Genomic DNA, 21,135 nt, shown 5'->3' on the forward strand with positions numbered 1-21,135 from the left:
CCTTCTGGCACCAACAACCATGCCACGTTCAAAGGCACTCAAATCACCTTTCTTCCCCATACTGATGCTTGGTTTGAACTGCAGGAGATTGTCTTGACCATTTCTACATGCCTAAATGCACTGAGTTGCCGCCATGTGATTGGCTGATTAGAAATTAAGTGTTAACGAGCAGTTGGACAGGTGTGCCTAATAAAGTGGCTGGTGAGTGTACATCTACAGTTGAGTTGAGTCCTAACAGCATTGGTCAGGGATGACATCACAAGAATTTCCAAGAATCCCCAAAGTCCCAGAAGTCAAACAAATTTCGCAGCGGACTGCATACATGCCTGAATCCATATGTTTTTTTTTAATATAAACATAAACAAAGAGGGTGTTCCAGGTGCCAAAATTGAGTATGATTGTAGAGGGATGAAGCAACACACAACTGAAGCGTTGCAGTGATTCCCAACCCTGGTCCTCAAGAACCCCTACCCAGCATGTTTTACTTGTTTCCCTGCTATTCAACAGGTCTTCAGAAGATTGTTAATCACTCATTCATTAAAACCAGGTGTGTCAAATCAGGGAAACCTCTAAACATGCAGTAAAGGAGTCCTTGAGGACCAGGGGTGAGAATCACTGCTTTAATCCATGTTATCTGATTTATTATTTACAAATAAATGGCAAAGAATCAATGGCTTCCAGAGGCAATTCTAAAAAGCATTTATATTTTTGAAAATGTCTCATCAAGCTCAGAGAAGCTCTTGAGGTGTTAACATTTAAAGCAGTGATTTTTAGATGTTTCCCTGATTTGACACACCTGGTTTGAATGAATGAGTGATTAACAATCTTCTGAAGACCTGYTGAATAGCAGGGAAACAAGTAAAACATGCTGGGTAGGGGTTCTTGAGGACCAGGGTTGGGAACCACTGGTGTAGAGGACTGACCACTGGTGTAGAGGACTGACAATGTCCAGCAACCTCGTTGAATTGAAAAAGGTAAATGTTTTGTTCCTGCGTTATTATCCGGTGTTAGCTGTTAGCAATGTTGGGTGCCCAGGAAAAACACGTAAATTGGTGAATAAGCACTTTTTATGCCTTAGTTGCTGCTGTAAAGTGCTATATAAATAAATGTTACCTTACTTTACCTTACCTTAGTATTGTTTAAATAACTGCATGAAAAGGAAGCAGAAGTAAGCGCTAATGCAGGCAGTTTGAAAACAAAGACGGAAACATTCAGTGCTCTGGTTACTTTGACACAAAAGAATAATTAAAGCAGGAAAAAAAACAGCAAGGATGGACAAACCTGTTCACAGTCTGCAGTTGCTGTTATTGGGTCAGGGTGCTCATTTGTCGGTCCGTTTTATCCAACAAAGTGTTTAGAACAAATGTAGATACTCCTTACATTTTTCTCGTCCAAGGCGACTTAACCACAGAGTCGAATCCAACAATCACGTTTCTCTCCTCAAGTAATCCGCTTTAAAAATGGCAAAAAACCAAATGCCTTGCATACAAGGCTTGTCAGCCTATCGGGTGTCACTACTGCAAGTCCCGTAGCAAAAATGCTTTACCGATACCTCTTTGTTGTTGGTGCAAACCACGACTTCTGCACTGGGCCCAATTGTAGCTGCAGTTCAACTTTACGGACATCCGGGGACTATTACTGATGTCACATATTGCGTAGGGAGCTATATTTAGTAACTCCTACCAACGCTATTCAAGATGCCGACACAGTTAAGCCACCTTAGCAAACACATCATTGGCTATAACTCAGCTAGTTTTACAGATRTTGGGTTGAAATTCGCTGTGGTGGTAGCTGAGGTCAAAACTACATAACTTTGCTTACAATTATTAGAATCAACAATCTGTTAGCAAAATTTCTAAAGAACCATAGAACTTTAAAAAACTTTCAGAAGTAACCATTGGTTGTACAACTAATTAACGGATGGACTTAAACTAATTCAAGACGGCCATCACATCCATCTGAACTTAGGAAGGTTAAAAATGGCTGTAAATTAGCCATTTTTACAGCGTTTGAGCTAAAATTCTGTGTGGTAGTTGCTGAGTACCCAGCACATATTTTGAGCACATGACACTGTGCCATACTTTTGCCTAAACCCTTGACATGACCTGTTGTAGCCAACTCTGGCAAAATATCTTTAACAGCATGTTTGCACTGGTTTTGCTCTTGCAGTCTGTGAAGCAGAGCGTCTCCATGCTTTTAGCCATGCTTCTGTTTATGCTTTCTGTGGTATTCACACGTCTCGGCAGCAAATAGTTGAACAGAGTTTGGCATCGCAGTTTGCCAGATGTGTGCTTTTCATCCATTTGGCTGAGGTTGAGTAGCGCTGCCTCATCTAAATAAAATGCATCATAAAAAGGGCGAGCGTTTTCCTCACGGTCCAGCCTTTTTAATTGTTGTTTGAAAGAAGTGATGGATGATCAGGTCTATCTGTGTAAGAGCCACGAACATTTCTGGACTTGGAACCAGATAAATACATTTTATTTGAATGAGTTGACTTAAAAAAATCAGAACTGCAGATTTTAAATTTTTATGTAAATCTGGATTTTTTTTTGTGTGTGACTTGAGAAAAATTACCAAAATTGACTTTTTTGAGCTCTGTCGTGTTCTGATGCCATTCCCTGATCAAAAACATACCCAGAGTGTTGCTTTGACTCATTCATGCATGTAGGACTGCAACAACGAATCGATAAAAATCGATTATTAAAAATGTTGGCAACAAATTTCATTATCGATTTGTTGTGTCGGGTGATTTATAATAAGCTTTAAGGTTTAATTTGCTGACAATTTCTGAATGACGACAGTTACCTTATTTACTTGCCTTAACCAAATACTGTGAGTAAAACAAGGCATTTATTGAATTCTTGTAATAAGCAGTTGTCTTGACTGAAAGTCTTCTTAACATGATCGTCACTAACATGACACTGTCCATGGTCAAAGAAAAAGACTTCACTATAATAGTTCACACTTATATTTCAGGTTACACTCTTCCCTCAAGGACASATTTTACAAAGCTCATGGAGAGAAAATTTGAAGACTTTCAAGGATATAGCACACATTTGTGTACATTCATTTTTTTAACTGAAGCTATTTGACAAAGATTTAGTTATTTACGCATTAAATATTATAGTAACAGAATTCTCAAACAGCAGCATGATTTTTGTATGATTTCCTGTCAGTCCAAATTTTCTATTTTGGAATGAAGAGGTCAAAATTAAAAATTGTTAGCATGTTTGAGAAACCCTTGAATCTCCTGTGTCAGCCATGTGGAGCTGCCTAAATGCTCGCTGGTACAAAGCACCGCCTCTTTACACAAAGCTCCGCCCTGGAGCTCAGCCTGCAGCTGAGCTATGGCCCCACAGAGCACCCCTCCCTGAAAGTTGGATTGTTGGAAACAGTAGGAGGTTCTTAAAAAGACAGAGGTCACTTTCAAGGTATTTAAATAGGCTATGATGTAATGTCAATTTTACTTTTGATATCCATTTTCATAATAACTGAAGGTAACATCGTTACTTGATTGTGTGCCTGGAAAATATAACACCCTCCCTTTAATCATCAATTATCATGTGTCTGCTTAAGAATTTGGTAATGTCAAGAATTAAAGTGGTCATATAATTGCAGGATTTGATAAATGCAGTTGAATATACTGTACATCAGGGCTATTCAACTGGCAGCCTGTGGGCCACATCCGGCTCGCGAGTGACCAAAGTTCGGCCCGCCAATTGCTTCATTCATCTCTTACAACCAAACTCTCAGTTTTCTACTTTAATTACTCTTAAGTTGTTTTAGTTACACAGGGATATGTTTAATATCTACAGAAACGTCAGAATCTTGGCTAGAAGCTGGTAAAAACCATTTCAATGAACACCCAAAACAGTTAAAATTACAAGAAATTGAAGATAAAACTGTTAGTGAAAATAAAATTGGTTTAAAAATTTCGCAAGTCAGAGATGTCAAAATAATATTTGTGTTAAATAGGAGTCATAATGTGATGTTTTTGTTTTTTATTATTGTTTAATTATCACTTTTAAAGGTTTCTGTTTGTTGTATTCATGATTAAATGCAGCAAAAGAAACTACAGTATTTCAAAGGTAACAGATCTGTGTAATACTTGGTTTGTTTGCATAATAACTTTAATTGCTGGATGTTCGGCCCCTGAGCTGTTGACCTGCAGTAACTGGAGCAACTGGAGTAATTTATTTGAATAGCCCTGCTGTACATACAGTACAAGAAAATTGCCAATAATTAAAAAAATTGAACATGTTTTTATATGTTATGAATCTAAAATGAAATTGAAAGATGTCTATCTTATGTGAGACTAAACTGGGTATTTGTTTATTGTAGTGTTATTATTTAACAAGTGACCTTATTGCGTATCTTTGTTCTGTTATAATGAAGACATAACTCAATATCTAAATGGCTTATGTCGTTCCGCCTCAGTGCATTTCTGTGGCACAAACATTTGGTCATAAAAACCACAGGACATGAGTGTTGACAGCTGTCAGCATGTTGCAATGCTCTCATTCTCCCCCTCCCCATCCGCACCTCATCATTCACATGTGCTGAAACTGTCAAAAGAGATGCAACAGAAGTCACACAGTCTCTGATATCTAGAACTGTCCTCCTGTTGTCCACAGGGTTACGTTGTTTCAAGGTGATTGTGTTATTGTGGATGGGAGTTCACGGTAAACAGTTGCTATCAAAAGACATCAGCTGCCATTCAGCTCACTCCAGAGGATTCTCCCAGTGTTTGTGTGGATGTCCACACACAGCCACGTGTCGTTCTGCCACTTCGATGGATGTGGATAGGTTGAATGGTGCAGAGGTTGTGGGTCGGTGCGAGCCTTGTCCCGGCAGGCAGACAGAACATGAAGCCACAGCTTTATTGTTTGTGCCAGACTAAACTCGACAGGAGATACAGCCAGTCAGCAGATACCACTTCCTCCATTCCTTCTCACACTGTCGCAGTGTTTTATCACACACTCAACTGTACGTGTGCATGTCAAGAAGAGTCGAGATGATTCAGAACTCAAAACGTCTTATTTTGTTTAAAATATTTAGCACAAAAGGGCTGATCTACAACTACACAATTATTATTCTGAAGCTGAACTTTTTTTTTGTTCTTTACTTTTTTGGATTGATTTGGATGACTGAGAATCTGTGATTTGAGTTGAGCAATAAATCACAGATTCTCAGTCATCCAAATCAATCCAAAAAAGTAAAGAACAAAAAAAAAACTTTCAGCTTCAGAATAAAAGTTCAGTTCTTTTTCTTTCTTTTTTCCCCCGATTTGGGTTTTAAACATGCTCAATATTATTTTTCAGAAGTAGTTCCACTTGTGTGTTCCATTTTCAAGTGCTGCAATATAACCAGTGTTTACTAACAACAGAATTCTCAGATTTCTTAAATTTGCATTAACTAGGCCTGTATAGACTTATTGTACTAATTGCAGTATTTTTACTTAAAGTGTTGCTCTTATAACAGTGGAAGTGTTTAGAACAAACTTCCTCCTGGTTTTGCTACATTGCAGTAAAAATAGTGCTATTTAAGCACGCATGCATGGTTTATTAAAAAGTGATGATGCCTCAGAGTCATGTTTCAGGTGTGTGTATACAGTGAATGTTTGGTTGTGTGTGTTAGCCTCTGACTGTTAACCTGTTGTGTCCTACTCTACTGTAAATGTTTCTTTAGCATCTTTATCTAAAAGGTCATCACTGCTGTACTGTGTTTCCTTTAGGGCTGCCACGATTAATCGATTAATCGACGACTAATCGATTATTAAAATAATCGATGACTAATTTAATAATCGATTAATCGTTTTCTTTTTTGTTGTTGTTCTTTACTTTGTTTTTCTCTCCAAACTGCTTTGACACCTTCCACTGCCACATCTGCCTTTCCGTCCTTGACACACATGCACAGTAGTGGTAACTGGGGTAGGCCGTGGACGTCACAAGACATTATACAGACAGGCTCTGGTATCATGGCTACCTGACAACGGAGCTCAAAAGTGTGGGATCGTTTTAAGAAAATGAAAGAGAAACCTGTCAATATCTGCAGAGCAGAACTTGCCTTCCACAGCAATTATTTTCAGTTAGCATATTGCTAAAATCTAACGATGGTTATACAATAGCAGCTGCATTCTGACGTGATAAGCTGTATGTTTTATATTCAATTAACGTACGATCCGATTAGTCGACTAATCGAATAAATAATCGGTGATTAATCGATTATTAAAATAATCGTTTGTGGCAGCCCTAGTTTCCTTAAAGTGTTGTTTTTTGCAGAATAGTTTTTAAAGAGTTAAACAGAATTTTGCTGTCTATATGGCCCTGCAGTCAGGAGCTAATATAAGTTTTTATTTGTCTACAGTAAGTGAAGTCCCACTGCTTATCAGGAAAGACCTTTTGAATCATAACAGAAGTGCCACACCTGTCAACCTTTTCAATGAAACCTTGTTTTGCGTGTTATGCCCCTTGTACCTTAATGATGAGCATTGTGGTGATGAAAAGTATCATAAATATTTGCATTAAAATAGAAATTATGCTTTGCAATATTACAGATTTTGGCATTATTTCACACATGCTAAATTAAACCATTTTTACAATTTCCCTGGAAAACTGCCATGACACACTTCTTTCTGTAGCAGCTCGCAGGGTCAACTGCGAGAGCACAAGGTAAAAGTCATTAAGCACTGAGCCTGCAGACACACCGACGAACCCAGAAATAAGGTTAAGAAGTTTGTCTGGCTGCACGCAGGCCTGAGGATTAACTGCAAGAAGGTTTCAGTGGAACAGTGCAGATCCYAGTGCAGAAGTCAGGTGGTTTTACTCTTAGATATTGAGACATCCTGGGAGGAGAGATTTCTATCACAGTGTTCATAAAAAAAAAAAAAAAACCTAAAATAAAATCCTTGAAATTGCATGTTGAAACACGTAATTCAGCCACGGTTCTTGAGATGCAKCAACTGTTTGACCTGATTTTCAGATGAGCAGAAAATTTGACCATTGTGTTCGATTTCTGAATAAAACAACAATAATAAAATATGTCTTGTCTGCTATATAAACAAGCTCGTTTGTACAAATTTTTAACTGCGTTTTTGGTCTCTGTTTGCACAACCCCCTGCCTTAAAATGCTTATAACCCCGGCTTGGGTTTCGTTGTGGTTTTGCTGTGCGGTGAAGCGTTCACCTGCTTTTTTTGTTAAGCAAAGTGCCTCTGGTTCACCTCTACGAAGCAAGCAGGCTCAAAAACTCGTCAGCTCTCCTTTTTCACTGCTGCTCATCTGTACTTGTATCTGTACGCAGGGTCACCTGAGCCTTGTTTCTCCCCAGAGATGGTGTCGCTGAACTGGTCCAGAGTCTTGTTTCTTTCCCGCTTTTTGCCCCAGCCGTTTCCCTCTTTCATAATCTTCTCTATCTCTACCTGTGATTATTTTGTCTTCAGGTATCAATACACAAGAGCAGGTTAAATACTTTTCTTGCGCATGTGTGTAAATTATGAAGTGCTGAACATAAATAATTTAGGTAAGACTTTCAGTGATGTGATATGCTGAACATAAGTTCATCACTGACTTGTGATTGAACTGATACTTTGTGGTGTATGTTTTGGCCGACCTTAATGTGAGGAAATACTGTCACAAGATAATCTACTTGATTTATATGATTGTGGTGTTATTACAAACAGTAATATGTTCCTTCACTAAAGATACACAGTTTCTGTTGAAGATGCTGTATTTTTCCTCAGATACTTTTGTCCTCAGGCTTGAGGAATGTACTCTGTCTTAAAAGGAGCTCTTTTTTCCCTCCCGCTCTTCTATCTCCTCCCTGTCCCAAATTTCTCACGCTCTTGCTACCCCTCCCAATAGATGCTTTTTTTTACACAAAAGCTTACTCTCTCTCTCTGGCATTTGTTGATTTGCATAGTTAAGACTTTAAATAYGTCAGCACATTGAAAATAACTTTTGCACCTTTCTGTTATGGTTTTGTTCGTGTTGCAGTCCTGTGTAACATTCTGTTCATACATTTTCCTGTCAAACAGAACTGTGCCTCTGTCGCCCTCTGCAGGCTATGAAGAATGGAACCAGGATCGGTGGTGCGCGCCTTGTTTGAGTTCCTCCCCAGCGTCTCCGAGGAGCTCCCGCTTTTTGCCGGCGAAGTCATCGAAGTGATCAGTGTTGTGGATGAGTTCTGGTTGCTCGGTAATAAAGATGGCGTCACAGGTAACAGTGGTCATTACAAATCTAAACCAGCCAACGTTGGCTATTAATTAGTTTTTATTAAGACCAAAAGAGATTCTATCTTAAGAGTTCTATAGACAGAAGATCTGCTGTATTTGTACTTATAATACAGCATGTTGGAGTAAAGCTGTGCTTTCTAATAACTGGTTTCTTTACTTTCTCAAAGATTTTTTACAGCCCTTTCACACTGTGTTGCTTATAGAGTAAGAGTGTGGAAATGAAGGAATTTTTGTGTTCTAAGATCACAATTAAGTAATCAAACACATCAGAACAGTATTCTGCTTAATGTTATTTTCTAAAGATTTAATAAGTAGGAAGAAAACATTAAAACCATAAAAAGGTTTTCAACAAAATTTTCCAAAAATAAGAGTATGAGTAAGAAATGGGGATTCCCTGAGAGGGGAAGTCTGGAATTATTTATCTGGTTCATGGAAATACACTGATGGTGTCAGCACATGCATTCTTTGGAAAGGAAAAGCTAGTATTGGTACAAGACAGGATGTCAAGATGGATCTATTGAAGATGAGTTTATAATTACAAGTACCAGTTACTATAAAGACTCTCCATTAAGGCCTGCGTCACACTACAAGATTTTAAAGCAGTCGGCAGATTTTCAAAGACTGAGTGAGCCCACATGTGAGGATCATGGATATACCAGGTTTGGTCCTACAGTGTGTGGTGTACAGCCACACGGCAAGAGACAACACACCACACACGAAAAGATATTTCATTCATGAACATTCAGATGTCAGATGTTAAATCACGTGAGATTTCCTGAAATCTCRCGAGAATTCAGATGTCCAAGGAAAAATCTCGTGACCTCCAGAGAGACACGAGTTCAGAGTAAATAAACATTTGTGATGAGGAAGAAACAATGTTGATCGTTTGTGGACTATTTTTACCAGAGGAAAAACAATTCCAAAGGACTTTTAACATCCAGCAGACTTTCTGCTGAGTCATGACAGTTTTTTTTTGGCTTCTCTATTTTGGAATCCCCTCCATGTTTACGTCACCTCGCTTTCTGATTGGCTACACGTCTCATTCATCAGGCTGAGAGCTCGGGTGAACACTACACACACTGTGATATCGGGCCAACAAATCAAACATGTTGAATATCCCCGATTTGAGGTCGGAGCGGTCCCGACGTCCTTCCGAGTCGACTAGATCACTCTTAACTCACCACCCACGGTGGGAATATCTGCTATGATTATCTTTAGAGCCATCACGATAATCTGGACTTCCTTAAGRTTGTCAGAAGGGCAAAAATCTGCATGATTTTCTTGTAGTGTGACGCCGGCCTAAGACAGTGCTTTGTGTCTTTTAAATCAGCTCTATTTGACAGCTGTAACAACATGGTATTTTATGTGGAGTAATTAGATTAAATCTAACATTCAAATTTCTAACTTCTCCCCTGGTTTGAGGGATAATGAATATACTGTATGTTTTACCAGTAGGTATAGGAGGAGCATGGGTGGTTCAAATGATGTCATCATCTTGAGGAAACAGAAGTATTTTATGATGTAGAAATTTATTAACATTTTAGGAAATTAAGTTTATTCACTTTCTGTCTTTAGGCCAGTTCCCCAGCACCTTTGTGGAAGAGGTCACCATCCCCACCACCAAGCCTGGAGACAGACTGTATGTGTGCATCAATGATTTCAGTTCAGCAGAGTTGGGGACTCTGCCCCTTAAGACAGGTGCAGTCAAACTTAATGCTCTTGTATGAAATCCTTAATTTAACATGATGTCTGAACCATTGATTTTGTTTCTAACCATACTGCTGCCATCTCTAACAGCTCATGTTTTCTCACTTAGCTTAACGCTCCTTGTTGATGTTAAAAGTATTCAGGTAAACTAGTTGCTTTGTGCTGTTTTGTGTTGTACTGAACTCTGCGACCTGTCAGTCAAATTGGGCTGATGCCTTTGTTTTCCACTGCCACAAAGATGAGGGGTAGGAAAAAGCCTGAAAGATTACATAAAATTACTGTTATTTCTCTTTATTCAGTGGCATTAAATACTGTAGGAAAAAAGAACTGTGAGAGAAAATATCTACAATAATAGTTCCAATTGAAGTTGAATGCATTTGATGATTAGAAAAGTTTTTGCTAACTTCCTCAAGGGACATTCAGTGTTCARCTGCACAGTGTTAAGTCCCCACAAGATGTCCTCAGAGGTCAAGCTTAAACCATTTATCTGAGTTGTTATTGTCTTTTCTAACTAAATTTTCTCTCATGGTGACTGATTTAGATTTTTTTTAAATTCATACAGCAAAATGTTTAGAGAGCTGATACTGTATATCAGTAAAATATGTCTAATTTATCTTTAGGCTTTACTAGAAAGCTGTTACTCTTAGTGTAGCAGTAGCTGACAAACCCAGTGTTAGTTTTAGTTATTGATTCTGATTTTTAGCTACATTTTCCCATAATTCTAACTAATCCCTGTTATGTCAAAACATGAAGCATTTGCAGTTGTAAATTATGCAAATGATAACCAATTCATCCCTTGTGTGTTCATCGTGTTTTCATCACTTCTTACACCTTTTATTTTGCCCACATCCATTCAAGAACACTAAGTCCAACATTTGAGTGTGTTGTTAGCAAACAGTACTTCCCACATCAGAGGATACATTACAAMCAGTCATTATTGTCCATCCAGTGTGTTTCCTATGGCTATTGGCTTAATTCCAGTTTCGGTCTCAGACACAATGGGAGGTGGAGCTGCAGGTCTTTGGAATGTGACCCTCCTGACTTGTGGCTGACCAGACAACATTCCTTTTATCCTTTACTCTCTACATATAGTAATATGTAAAGTTGTCTTAAACACAGTAACGCTAAATACTTTAAAACACTTGTAATCTTACATGAGCTTTGATTAAATTTCAGCTTAATTTAGAGCTCTTTTTACTACTCAGTGAAATTCATATTACTTGCATATTTAAAAGGAGTTCCCTTTGGGTTTGTTTTATCTCTAGGTGATGTGGTAGTGGGAGACGCAGGAGGGTCCGTGAACCTCGGGGAAGCCTGGCAACGTGGATGTAATGCCTGGGGTGTCCGYGGTCTCTTCCCCACATCATGTGTGAAGGAACTGAACCTGTCCGGTCGCTCACGGCAGCTGTCTGAGCGCTCGGCTCTGGCTCAGGCTTTGGAGCTCCCACCCTATGCTTTAGGCCAAGCCCGGGCGCTTATGAGCCTCCATGCACAGCTGAATGAAGAGCTAGATTTTYGGGAGGGGGACTTGATCATGATCACGGGGTTGCCTGAGCCAGGCTGGTTCCAGGGAGAGTTAGAGGGCCGAAGAGGCATCTTYCCTGAGGGGTTTGTGGAACTCTTAGCTCCTCTCAGATCTCCTCAGGAGCCAGTGGACTGTCAGTATTTAAATAATAACCCTCAGCAGTTGATCTACCAAGATGCTTATGATGAGGGAGAAGCGGCTGAGGAGGAAGGGATGGAGGATGGTGAAGTTTTTCTGGGAGAAGAAGAACAACAAAAGGAAGTTCTAGTACAGGAAGAGCATGAGGATGAGGATGGCGTCTATGGAGTGGCACTTTATGAATTTCGTGCCATGGAGCCAGGCGAGTTGGACTTTGATGTGGGAGATCGCATTCGTATAGTAAACACTTTGGAAGATGGTTGGCTGGAGGGGGAGCTGCGAGGGCAACGGGGTATCTTTCCTCATCGTTTTGTAAAAATTGAAGCTAAAGAACAGAAAACTGCAGAGGAAATTACTGTAGTTGGACCTGAAGCTGTGATGGAGAAYGAATGTATTGAACAAAACGCTAATCACAAATGTCCAAATGATTCAGAGAATGATCCTGAATGGAGGGTGTGCGAGGATCATACTGTATGGGACCTGGACTACTTTGAAAGGACTGAAGAGCAAAGGTGGCACTGTGAACATAAAAGCGATATGGATCAGAATGTTCAGAGAGAGCAAAGAAAAGAGGTTACCAGAACTGAATCTCAGCCTCCTAGACCTACCCCTCCATCTCACATTCCCAGACGCAAATCCACTCCACCAGCCAGACCTAGATTCCCACCTCGGCTTAGCCCGCCTGCACCTCACCAGAGACAACAAGTAGACCAAAGGTCCAGTGGAAATCAGTCCAACTACACTAACGGTAATGYTCGACCAGTGCAGCCTAGACGAACTCAAAGCCTTATGCTCCACAGTTCTCAATCTGGTTGGTCCAAAGATAAGGCATATTCACAGAGACCAGCAACAGACAGTACCTCCACCAAYATTAAACCACCCAGTCTTAGCCAAGCTTTGAATACCATTGTAGAGGGCCATAAACAACAAAGGCTAACTCGTCATTGTAGTTTGAGTGATGCTAGTTTGAAGCGGAGTGTTGAAGCACGGCCACATCCTCAGCAGAGAAGTCGAGGGGCTAATGGGGTTCTGCCAGCATCCTTCACCTTAGAAGCCCTCGCAGCTTCAGCCAGTGACCTGGAAGCCAAGTTGTCCCAGCAGCTTTTCGAATTTGAGAAAAGCCTGATATCTTCCTACAGCGACACTAACATGAGCTCCGGTGCTTCCACAGACATGCCGTCCTCAGCTGATCTGAACTCGCAGTCCCCCATCTCCCGGCACTTTTCTATACTCAAATACAGCGACGAAAACGACATCATTCGCGGCTCCTCACATTCTCCTGTGCCAAACTCCAAGACCTCCTCTTTGGAGAGACGCAGAAACCTTCGCCCTCCTCCCCCTCGTCCTCGAGTCCTGCGACCCCCAGCCCCTGCTCCGCACAAACCAACTCGTCCTGCTCCACGCCCCCCTCCTCGATGTCCGAGACAAAATGCCGCTCGTCCATCCAGCAACACCCCCGACAACAATCCCATCTTTTACGCTCCTGATGAACCAGCCACAACTGTTCCTAATGAGGGTCGGGTTGAATTTGTCGACCCAACGCCCACTCATGAACATGAAATTCAKGACCCACTGGATGYAGAGCAAGAGCTGGACAGGGAGACTGAGTTGGAACGTGAGCGACAGAAGGAAGAGGAGGAGAACTACCGGGTGTTGCTACGGTTGCAAGAAGTGGAGAACGAGATGGAGGAATATGCATGCACTGTGGAGGAGCTCAGGGCAATGTTAGAGGAAGAGGAAGACGAGACAGTCCGCTTACAAACTTTGGAGAATCTGGAGTTTTGTAACTGCACACTGGAGACGCTTGCCCTGGAACAGCTGCAGCTACAAGGTAAGACGAAAAAGGGGGTTGGAAGTTAGAGGTATTTTTGCACTTACATTTTTWAACRGTCAATMYTGGTCCTCAAGGACCCCCTACCYTGCATGTTTTAGTTGTTTCCCTGSTCYGGCACACCTGATTTAAATCAATGAGTGATTGGCAGGCTTCTGCAGAACTCAAAGACTTACTGCAGAGCAAGGAAACAACTAAAACATGCAGGGTAGGGGTCCTTGAGGACCAGGATTGAGCACCACTGCTTTAAATGGACCCACAACACTACATTACAGTCAGAYAACAGTTGTCTGAGTGTGAAACTTTGTAAATGATTATATTTTCTACTTGATCTGGGGCACAGTACAAACTGTGACAAGGAAMAAACATTTCACACCTTGTTYTTGTACAGTTTTCAGTTTCTGTTGTCTTGAAAAGACTGATTAAATGTGCAGCATACACTACAGAAAGAATGAAAACACAAAACAATACTTGGTTCGTGTCATAGTTTCTCTTCTGGCTGCCGGTGACTTAGTGGGAATATCCACATTCATTTAGGAGAAAATTTAATAAAGAAAGGATCTAGAAATGAGATATCTGTGCCTACAGGGTTCTCTCTTTGAGATGGTTTCTAAATTGCTCCGATACATACAGGGTCAAAACATGCTACATATTTAAAACATTCAGACAATATATTTTTGTTTACTCTTCATAGATGTCAGTAGAACTAGTGCCATCCTAACACGTATTGTCACCTCACAGGGACTATATTCAGGATAAATGCACTATTTAACCCATAACTCCTTAGGAGACCAAAATCTGGTCATAAATCAATGCTTTGTTACTGTCGGGGTCTATAAACTCACACACCTGTTATATTACAATAAAATCAAACTTCTCTTTCTCTAATATTATTTCAACAAAAGTGGAAATGAATATCAGCACATTAGTCTACAAAAGTTTTCAGTATACGTGGTGTTAGCAGGATGTTTATCCTCTTGCTTTTCTCGTTTAGGGGTGTACACATCCACACCGGGTTGGAGAAGGGTATTTACTCTGCTGCTGTGATGCAAAGGCTCGAATTCACTCATATGGGAGTGTTTTTCTATGTTTTTGCAGGGTGTGTTTTCTTCTTTGTAAGATGTCTAAAACACAATGGCAGCTTAGTGTTACAAAGCAGAGAGCAACCTCAACAACAAGGCCCTGCCTTTCACTTTTCAGTTCACAGTCTTTAACAGTAGTACTATAATAAGTGATACTTTCAAAACAGAACTAACTGGACTCTGTAAAATCTAAATTCTTGAAAAAAAAATCTGTCTTTAGAAGAATATATCTTTATTATTATATATTTATTTTTTATTATTTGTGTTTCTAAAGCTCAAACTTTTATTTTGAAAATGTCAAGGTCGTAACTCAGTTAAAAATCTAAGCAAAACATATATAAATAAAAAAGGATCAACCCTTGTTTTGTCGTTCTGTATGTTCTCAGTTTGTGTAGTATTTTTTTGTGAAAAATATACGTATTTTAGCAATTGTATGTAAAATTTCAAAATTGTTTTTAAGTTTTATTTAATTTCCAGTTAAGTGGCGTATTTACATTGGTAAATGAGTTTTAAATGTGAAGTGCCTTTTTTCTCACCATTAGAAATGTAGATTTGTTTTCCTACTGTTTTCTCTCACATCAAAGCTCTTTGCTCTACAGCAGGGTTATTCAACTGGCGGCCCGTGGACCACATCCGGCCCGCGAGTGACCAGAGTTCGGCCCGCCAATTGATTCATTCATCGCTTAAGTCCAAACCCCTGGTTTTCTACTTTAATTACTATAAGTTCTTTTAGTTAAACATAGAAATGTTTTGGTATCTACAGAAACATCAGAATCTTGGCTAGAATCCGGTAAAAAAAAACATTTCTTTGCACACTGAAGACAGTTAAAACTACAAGGAGTTGATAAAACTATGAAAGTGRAAATAAAATTGGTTTAAAAWTTTGGCAAGTCAGAGATGTCAAAATAATATTTGTGTCAAATAGGAGGCATAATGTGTCCTTTTTGTTTTCAATATTAATAATTATCACTACTTTTATAGGGTTCTGTATGTTGTATTCATGTTTGAATACAGCAAAAATRAACTATTACAAAGGTAACAAATCTTTGTAATACTTGGTTTATTTACATAACAACTTCAAATGCTGGATGTTCGGCCCCTGAGCTGTTGACCTGCAGTAACTGTGGCCCCCGGAGTAATTTAGTTGAATAGCCTTGCTGTACATACAGAACAAGAAAATTGCCAGTAATTAAAAAAACTGAGAACAGATTTTTATATGTAATGAATCTAAAATTAAATTGAAAGATGTCTATTTAATGTGAGACTAAACGGGGTATCTGTTTGTTGTAGTGTTATTTGGGCAAAACAAGTGACCTTTTTGTGTATCTTTGTTCTTTTATAATGAAAACATAACTTAACATCTAGCCCTGCTCTACAGCCTTCTGTAATTCTTTTTTAAACCCCACTTTAAAACACTTCCCTCAGCCTCCATAACACCGCCGTTTTCGAGATCTGTGTCAGCTTCAAATTTCTCTCAGCCTCTTAAACTGCATGATTTATAGTCTCCTGAAAGCTTGCCTGGCGACTTAGTCCCTTATCACTTTGCACCACGTTTTCTTGATAAAACTGAGCCTTGATCAGGTCCTGGAAACCCTTAAGTACATTTGCAAACACAGCCACAGGGAGGAATGTTTTCAAATGTTTTAATTGGCATTCCTACCACTGAAACATGCACATAAACACACAGTTTCGGTGTTGTTATGCTGTTGAAATCTAAGATGGTGAACACTGGTTATTAGGCAGTTTTATGTGAAAAGAGAACAACGTCCACAMGTTTCTTTTAATCCCCAGTTTTAACTTATTTACGGAAACAGTGCCAGTTTTTAATGTTCAGTGTTTTAAAGTTACTTATGTTCGTAGCTTTTGTAAATTTGTAGCATGTATTGCAAAATAGCTCTAGTTTAAGTGAACAGAAAATCAACCAATGAAAACAATCTTTGAGTGTGTGAATGCGTGTGTGCGTTGATGTAAGTTTGAGTGAGTGTAAGTTCTTTTAAACCTTTTCTGTTCCTCCCACTTTATTGCGCTGTTGAGGGAGGGGAGGCAKGTTTCATTATAGTCTCGCTTTATGAATAGGGTTGAGATTTTTCTCACACTAAAAGATCGTGTCTCTACTGAAAGTAGGGACAGTCTCTAACAATGGCTCTTTGTACACACACCAGGTCCTAATCAGGACTGTGTGCTCTCAAAAATCTCCCTTCTGCACTAATTTACTCTGAATATTATAAATATAATTTAATAAGATAGTGTGCTTGATTTATTTTTCTTTTCTTTTGCTAAACTGATTTCTCTAAATTCATTTTCAGTTCAAATAAACATTAAAAGCCTATTCAAACAAAATCATGTGGACATATCTGTAAATGATTGTTGCTCCTTGACATGTAGGGCAAAGTCAAACTTCTAAGCTTAAGTCAGAAGCAACAATATGAAAGTAAGAAGTTCTAAGAACTAGTTTCATAAACAGATAAGTTGCAAAAATGACTGGAAAAAAAACAAAAACATTCAAATCAAAATTGAGGAAAATGTTCTGAATCATTTAGAAATGGTTGATTCCCCTCAGAGGTAGAAGTATGTTCCAGTGTTCCATTAAATAAACTTTCTTGACAAACTCTTTTCCTGCATGCAGAAGTCCAAGTCAGTCGAAACAATGGGAGGGGCTGCTGGGTTAATCCTTCACCCATGTGACTCCACTGAATCATTAACGCAAGGAGACACCTCCTACAATGACCCTGCACTGTCCTCCTTCTCTCGTGATTCGCTGAGATGGCTGTAGGGAGGGTATGATTTAGTTTCGCTGAGGGCTGGGAGGTGCTTGGGCCAGGCAGTCCTGCAGAGGCAACTGAAGAGGAGACAGGAAAAACAAGTGGAAGAGTTACAGACAATATGCCTGGCAGGCGGCGTCGCCCACAGCGCTTCGTTATGGAATGCAGGACACTGGACAGGGAGAATAAGCCGCATTGAAGAGGAGAACATCAGCCCCAGGTAGGCTGATTTAAACAGAAAGAACCATGAAGAGCCCAGTGGTTTATGGCAACCCAGTCATGTTTAGTCCAGTGAATTGGAATCAAGCGGCTGGTGTTCCTCTGAGGAGAGGGAAGAGCGTGGAGGAGCTGGGGGATGCAGGATGGGCCAGAGAAAGAGAGAGGATGGTCCATCTGCAACAGTTACAGCAACTACATCAACTGCAGCTTCAGCAGCAACAGGTTGGATATCCAGGATATGGAGGTGTTCCTCCTGGACAGCCACAGGGACCTGTTCTAGTACCAAGTCCAGTTCCAGCCTGCCCTATGCCAGTTCCTGGTGCCATGATGGTGCATGTAGGTGGTCCTGTTCCACCTCCAGGACATGTGTCAACTCAATGGCCAGTACAATGGAACAACCAGGTCCAAGTTCGACCGGATCATGTCATCCAACAACAAAACTGGGAGCAGGATGACCAACAGAAGGCAGCTTATAGAGACACAAGAAATCCTGGTCAAAATGTTTACTTCCACCCTCGTTCAGAGGATGGTCACCTGGACTTGAGGATTTCTGAATGGAAGGGGAAACATTGTTTTTACCAAGGACCTGATGATTCCAACAGAGTGCCACAAGAAAGAGAAAATGACGTCAATACTCAGGAGGGTTATGGTACACTGGACAAGGAAAGGAGAAGAAGACATGACTGGGATAGAGAAAATGAACAGGAATCTGAACGCCACGATCGTAGACGCCGCAGAGACTTGGAAGAGTATGAATATAGTGACAAATACAGGGACAGAGATCATTATGACAGGATGTACAAYGAGGAATACGATGAAAGGGGGAGGAAATATAATGATACCAGGAAACAATATAAACATGATCGCAGTGAACAAAACAATTACAATAGTGAATATGAATATGAAGACCCCTACGATCATAAAGACACTTACAGAGACAGTTACCGGGGCAGGGACTATTATGAAGATCGAGMACATTACGACTCTAAGGAACGTCGTGACTTCAAAGAAAAAGATCATTTTCGACAAAGAGAGGAGGACCGCAACTACAATGAGCGAAGACCCAAGGACCATCGCTTTGACCGCCGTGAAGATGATCGATATGAACGCAGAGAATACAACTACAAACACAGGGATGACTATGACCGAAGGGATGAGGAAACACTGAGGAGAAAAAGAAAAGACCAGTATGACTCTGAAGTTGATGAGCATTGGGCGTATAGGGAAAATGACCGGAGTTACAGGTACAGAGATTCAAGAGATGACAGAAGAGGGGATTATTTCAACCACAAACGGAGGGACTACGATGAAAGGRATGGCTATGAGCGGAGAAAAGCAGACTACTATGACCGTGATTATGAAGACCGGTATGAATCCAGAGAAGTCGAACCTTCTCACCACAGACACAGAGATCGATACAGAGAATTGCGTTCAATATCCATGGAATCTGATTATGAGGAAAATCCTAAAAAAGATCACAAAACGCACTGCGAGAAATGGGTTGAGCAGCAAAATAAGAACTTTGCTCCTGGAAAAATTCACTCTTTCGAGGATCCGATCGTGTATCAGCACGATGATGAACAAGAGAAGGGTTATGAGTCAAGCGCAAGTGCAAGTTCAAAACAAGGTCGAAAGCCTGTATATGTGGGGTCCCTTGACAGGAACAGCTTCTACAGGAAAACGGCTCCAAGCTCTTTGCAAAAGTCACATTTCGCCACCACCAGGAAACAAAAGAAAGGTAAACACAGGAATTTTATCATGTGAGAAAAAGTGCTCCATATCCTGCATTTGTACAGCATTTACGTCATGAAAAATGATTTGCATGTTTTTATTTAAAGATAGTTTATGCCACCTAAATTTCTTGAAAAAACAAACAACTAAACAAAAAAAAACAGTTTATTTATTCCTAACTCCTGTAAAACCGTTCTGGGAGAGGTTTACAGAAGACACACTAAAGTCATTGGTGACCTCCAGAGGTGCTTTTCTAATCAATGCTGGGTGCGTCAGATTGCTGACTTGCCACACTTGCTGTCTGCCCCCTTTGAACATACACAACCTCCCTTTTTCACCATGTGTTTATGTGGGGGTTGAGTATCATCTGTCTCAGTAAAAAGTGAGCTGTGCGGTATTCATAGCTGTAAAAACATGCRAAACCAGTTTTGTGGGTTCTTGGTTTTTGTTTTCTGTCTTTCCCTTCATCTGTGGGTTTCCTAGTACCATACTTAGAGTATCCRAGGCTATATGCACACATAACTAGTTTGTTCAGTTCCTGCATGACTGAAAGGTCAAACTTTATCACATTTTCTCTATATAAAGGTGCTCTTAAAACTCACTTTATAAAGCAGGGGAATACACTGTGCCTTAAGTAGCTCTCATAATCAGATCTCATCTCAGAATTTTAATTGAATTAAACACTGTCTTTATTTATCACTTTATACCTTTGCACCTAAATGTTAATGTCTGCAGATGTGGTTTTCTGAAAKTTAAAGTTACTCTATGATTAGTAAGCCATGATTAGAGTCTTTAGATGTGCTAAAATCTTTTATTTCATAAAAACTTGTTTGGTTTTGTAAGGATTCAATAAGAACCTCTCAGTTTTCATTCTTTAGTTTGTCTGATTTTGGCTGTTGGTGAAAAAATAAGAAAAAATTGAGTCAAATCAAGTATTTCAAGAATCTGACCAAGTAAAATTTTCTTACTCCATTGGCAGAAAGTTTTGACTTAATTTGAGTCAAATTTTCAGACTAACAAGACAAATAATCTTACACATTCTGAAAACAAGATTATTATTCTTACACAATCAGCTCTTGTTAGTAAATCAGTCTCAAAACAAGATCAAAAAGACTTTTTGGCTGGATATAAGATTTAAAAACTTAGGTGGACATTTTTTGCAGTGTAGCTTTGTTTGTCATTGATACATCCTATGTTTGTGAGATACAGTATTTGCAAAATACTTTCAGACATTTGAGTTGGGCTCTTTGAAACATTTAAACCCTATTTTGTAATTGACAGATAGGGTGATATATGTCAAATAAATAACTTTCTAAATCTTTGTAGTKATAAAACATTTCAATGAATAATACCTGGTTAATTTTAAATTGTTTATCTAGACTCTAATAATACTAAGTCTTCGAATGCATTSTTCGTCCAACTAGCTAAAATAATGAATATGTTGAATAGAGAGGTCAAAATTAGTGCAGATCTGGTTCAAAGGGTTGTTGTGTATGTGTGGGTTTGGCTGAGTAATCTTTCAACACGGAAACGCTGTGAGGTGGGAGTGAGTTACACGAAGAGTCAAAGAACGATAGAAGAGCACTTCCTTGGCTCACGTTATTGTGTCTGAGAAGAAGCAGGTGGCACCCCTCAGCCCCTCCCCCAGTTACCTAGAAACCTACACGTGCACAGACACACACACACACACACACACACACACACACACGCACAGTCCAAACTGGCCCCCGCCACACATCCCTTCAGGAGTCTGAGTATTAATCCCTAGCGTCAGCATGGTGAGTGGATGGTGGGGGTCTGTCTGGTGCCAGGCGGTGTCGAGCACTGACCTGACTCCTTCACTGCAGCACGAGACGGATACTGTGTGTGTGTGTGTGTGTGTGTGTGTGTGTGTGTGTGTGTGTGTGTG

The 21,135-nt window shown here is 39.9% G+C and overlaps 1 protein-coding gene across 2 annotated transcripts in view; it reads left to right on the forward strand.

Annotated features, from left to right (window-relative positions):
* The window catches only part of dnmbp (dynamin binding protein), a 45,052-nt gene that overhangs the window by 5,582 nt on the left and 18,335 nt on the right, over window positions 1-21,135 (forward strand). Inside the window, exons 2-4 of one of the 2 annotated variants that reach the window (XM_014007568.1) lie at window positions 8,060-8,214; window positions 9,807-9,929; window positions 11,204-13,432. In XM_014007568.1, coding sequence (XP_013863022.1) covers window positions 8,070-8,214; window positions 9,807-9,929; window positions 11,204-13,432 — 2,497 coding nt within the window. In that variant the 5' untranslated portion in view covers window positions 8,060-8,069. Of the gene's footprint in view, window positions 1-8,059; window positions 8,215-9,806; window positions 9,930-11,203; window positions 13,433-17,224; window positions 19,234-21,135 lie in introns of those variants that run through there. The other variant, XM_014007569.1, reaches the window with a different exon arrangement.

The sequence above is a fragment of the Austrofundulus limnaeus genome, unplaced genomic scaffold (genome assembly GCF_001266775.1).
Source record: "Austrofundulus limnaeus strain Quisiro unplaced genomic scaffold, Austrofundulus_limnaeus-1.0 Scaffold43, whole genome shotgun sequence".
In the NCBI taxonomy this organism is placed as follows: Eukaryota; Metazoa; Chordata; class Actinopteri; order Cyprinodontiformes; family Rivulidae; genus Austrofundulus; species Austrofundulus limnaeus.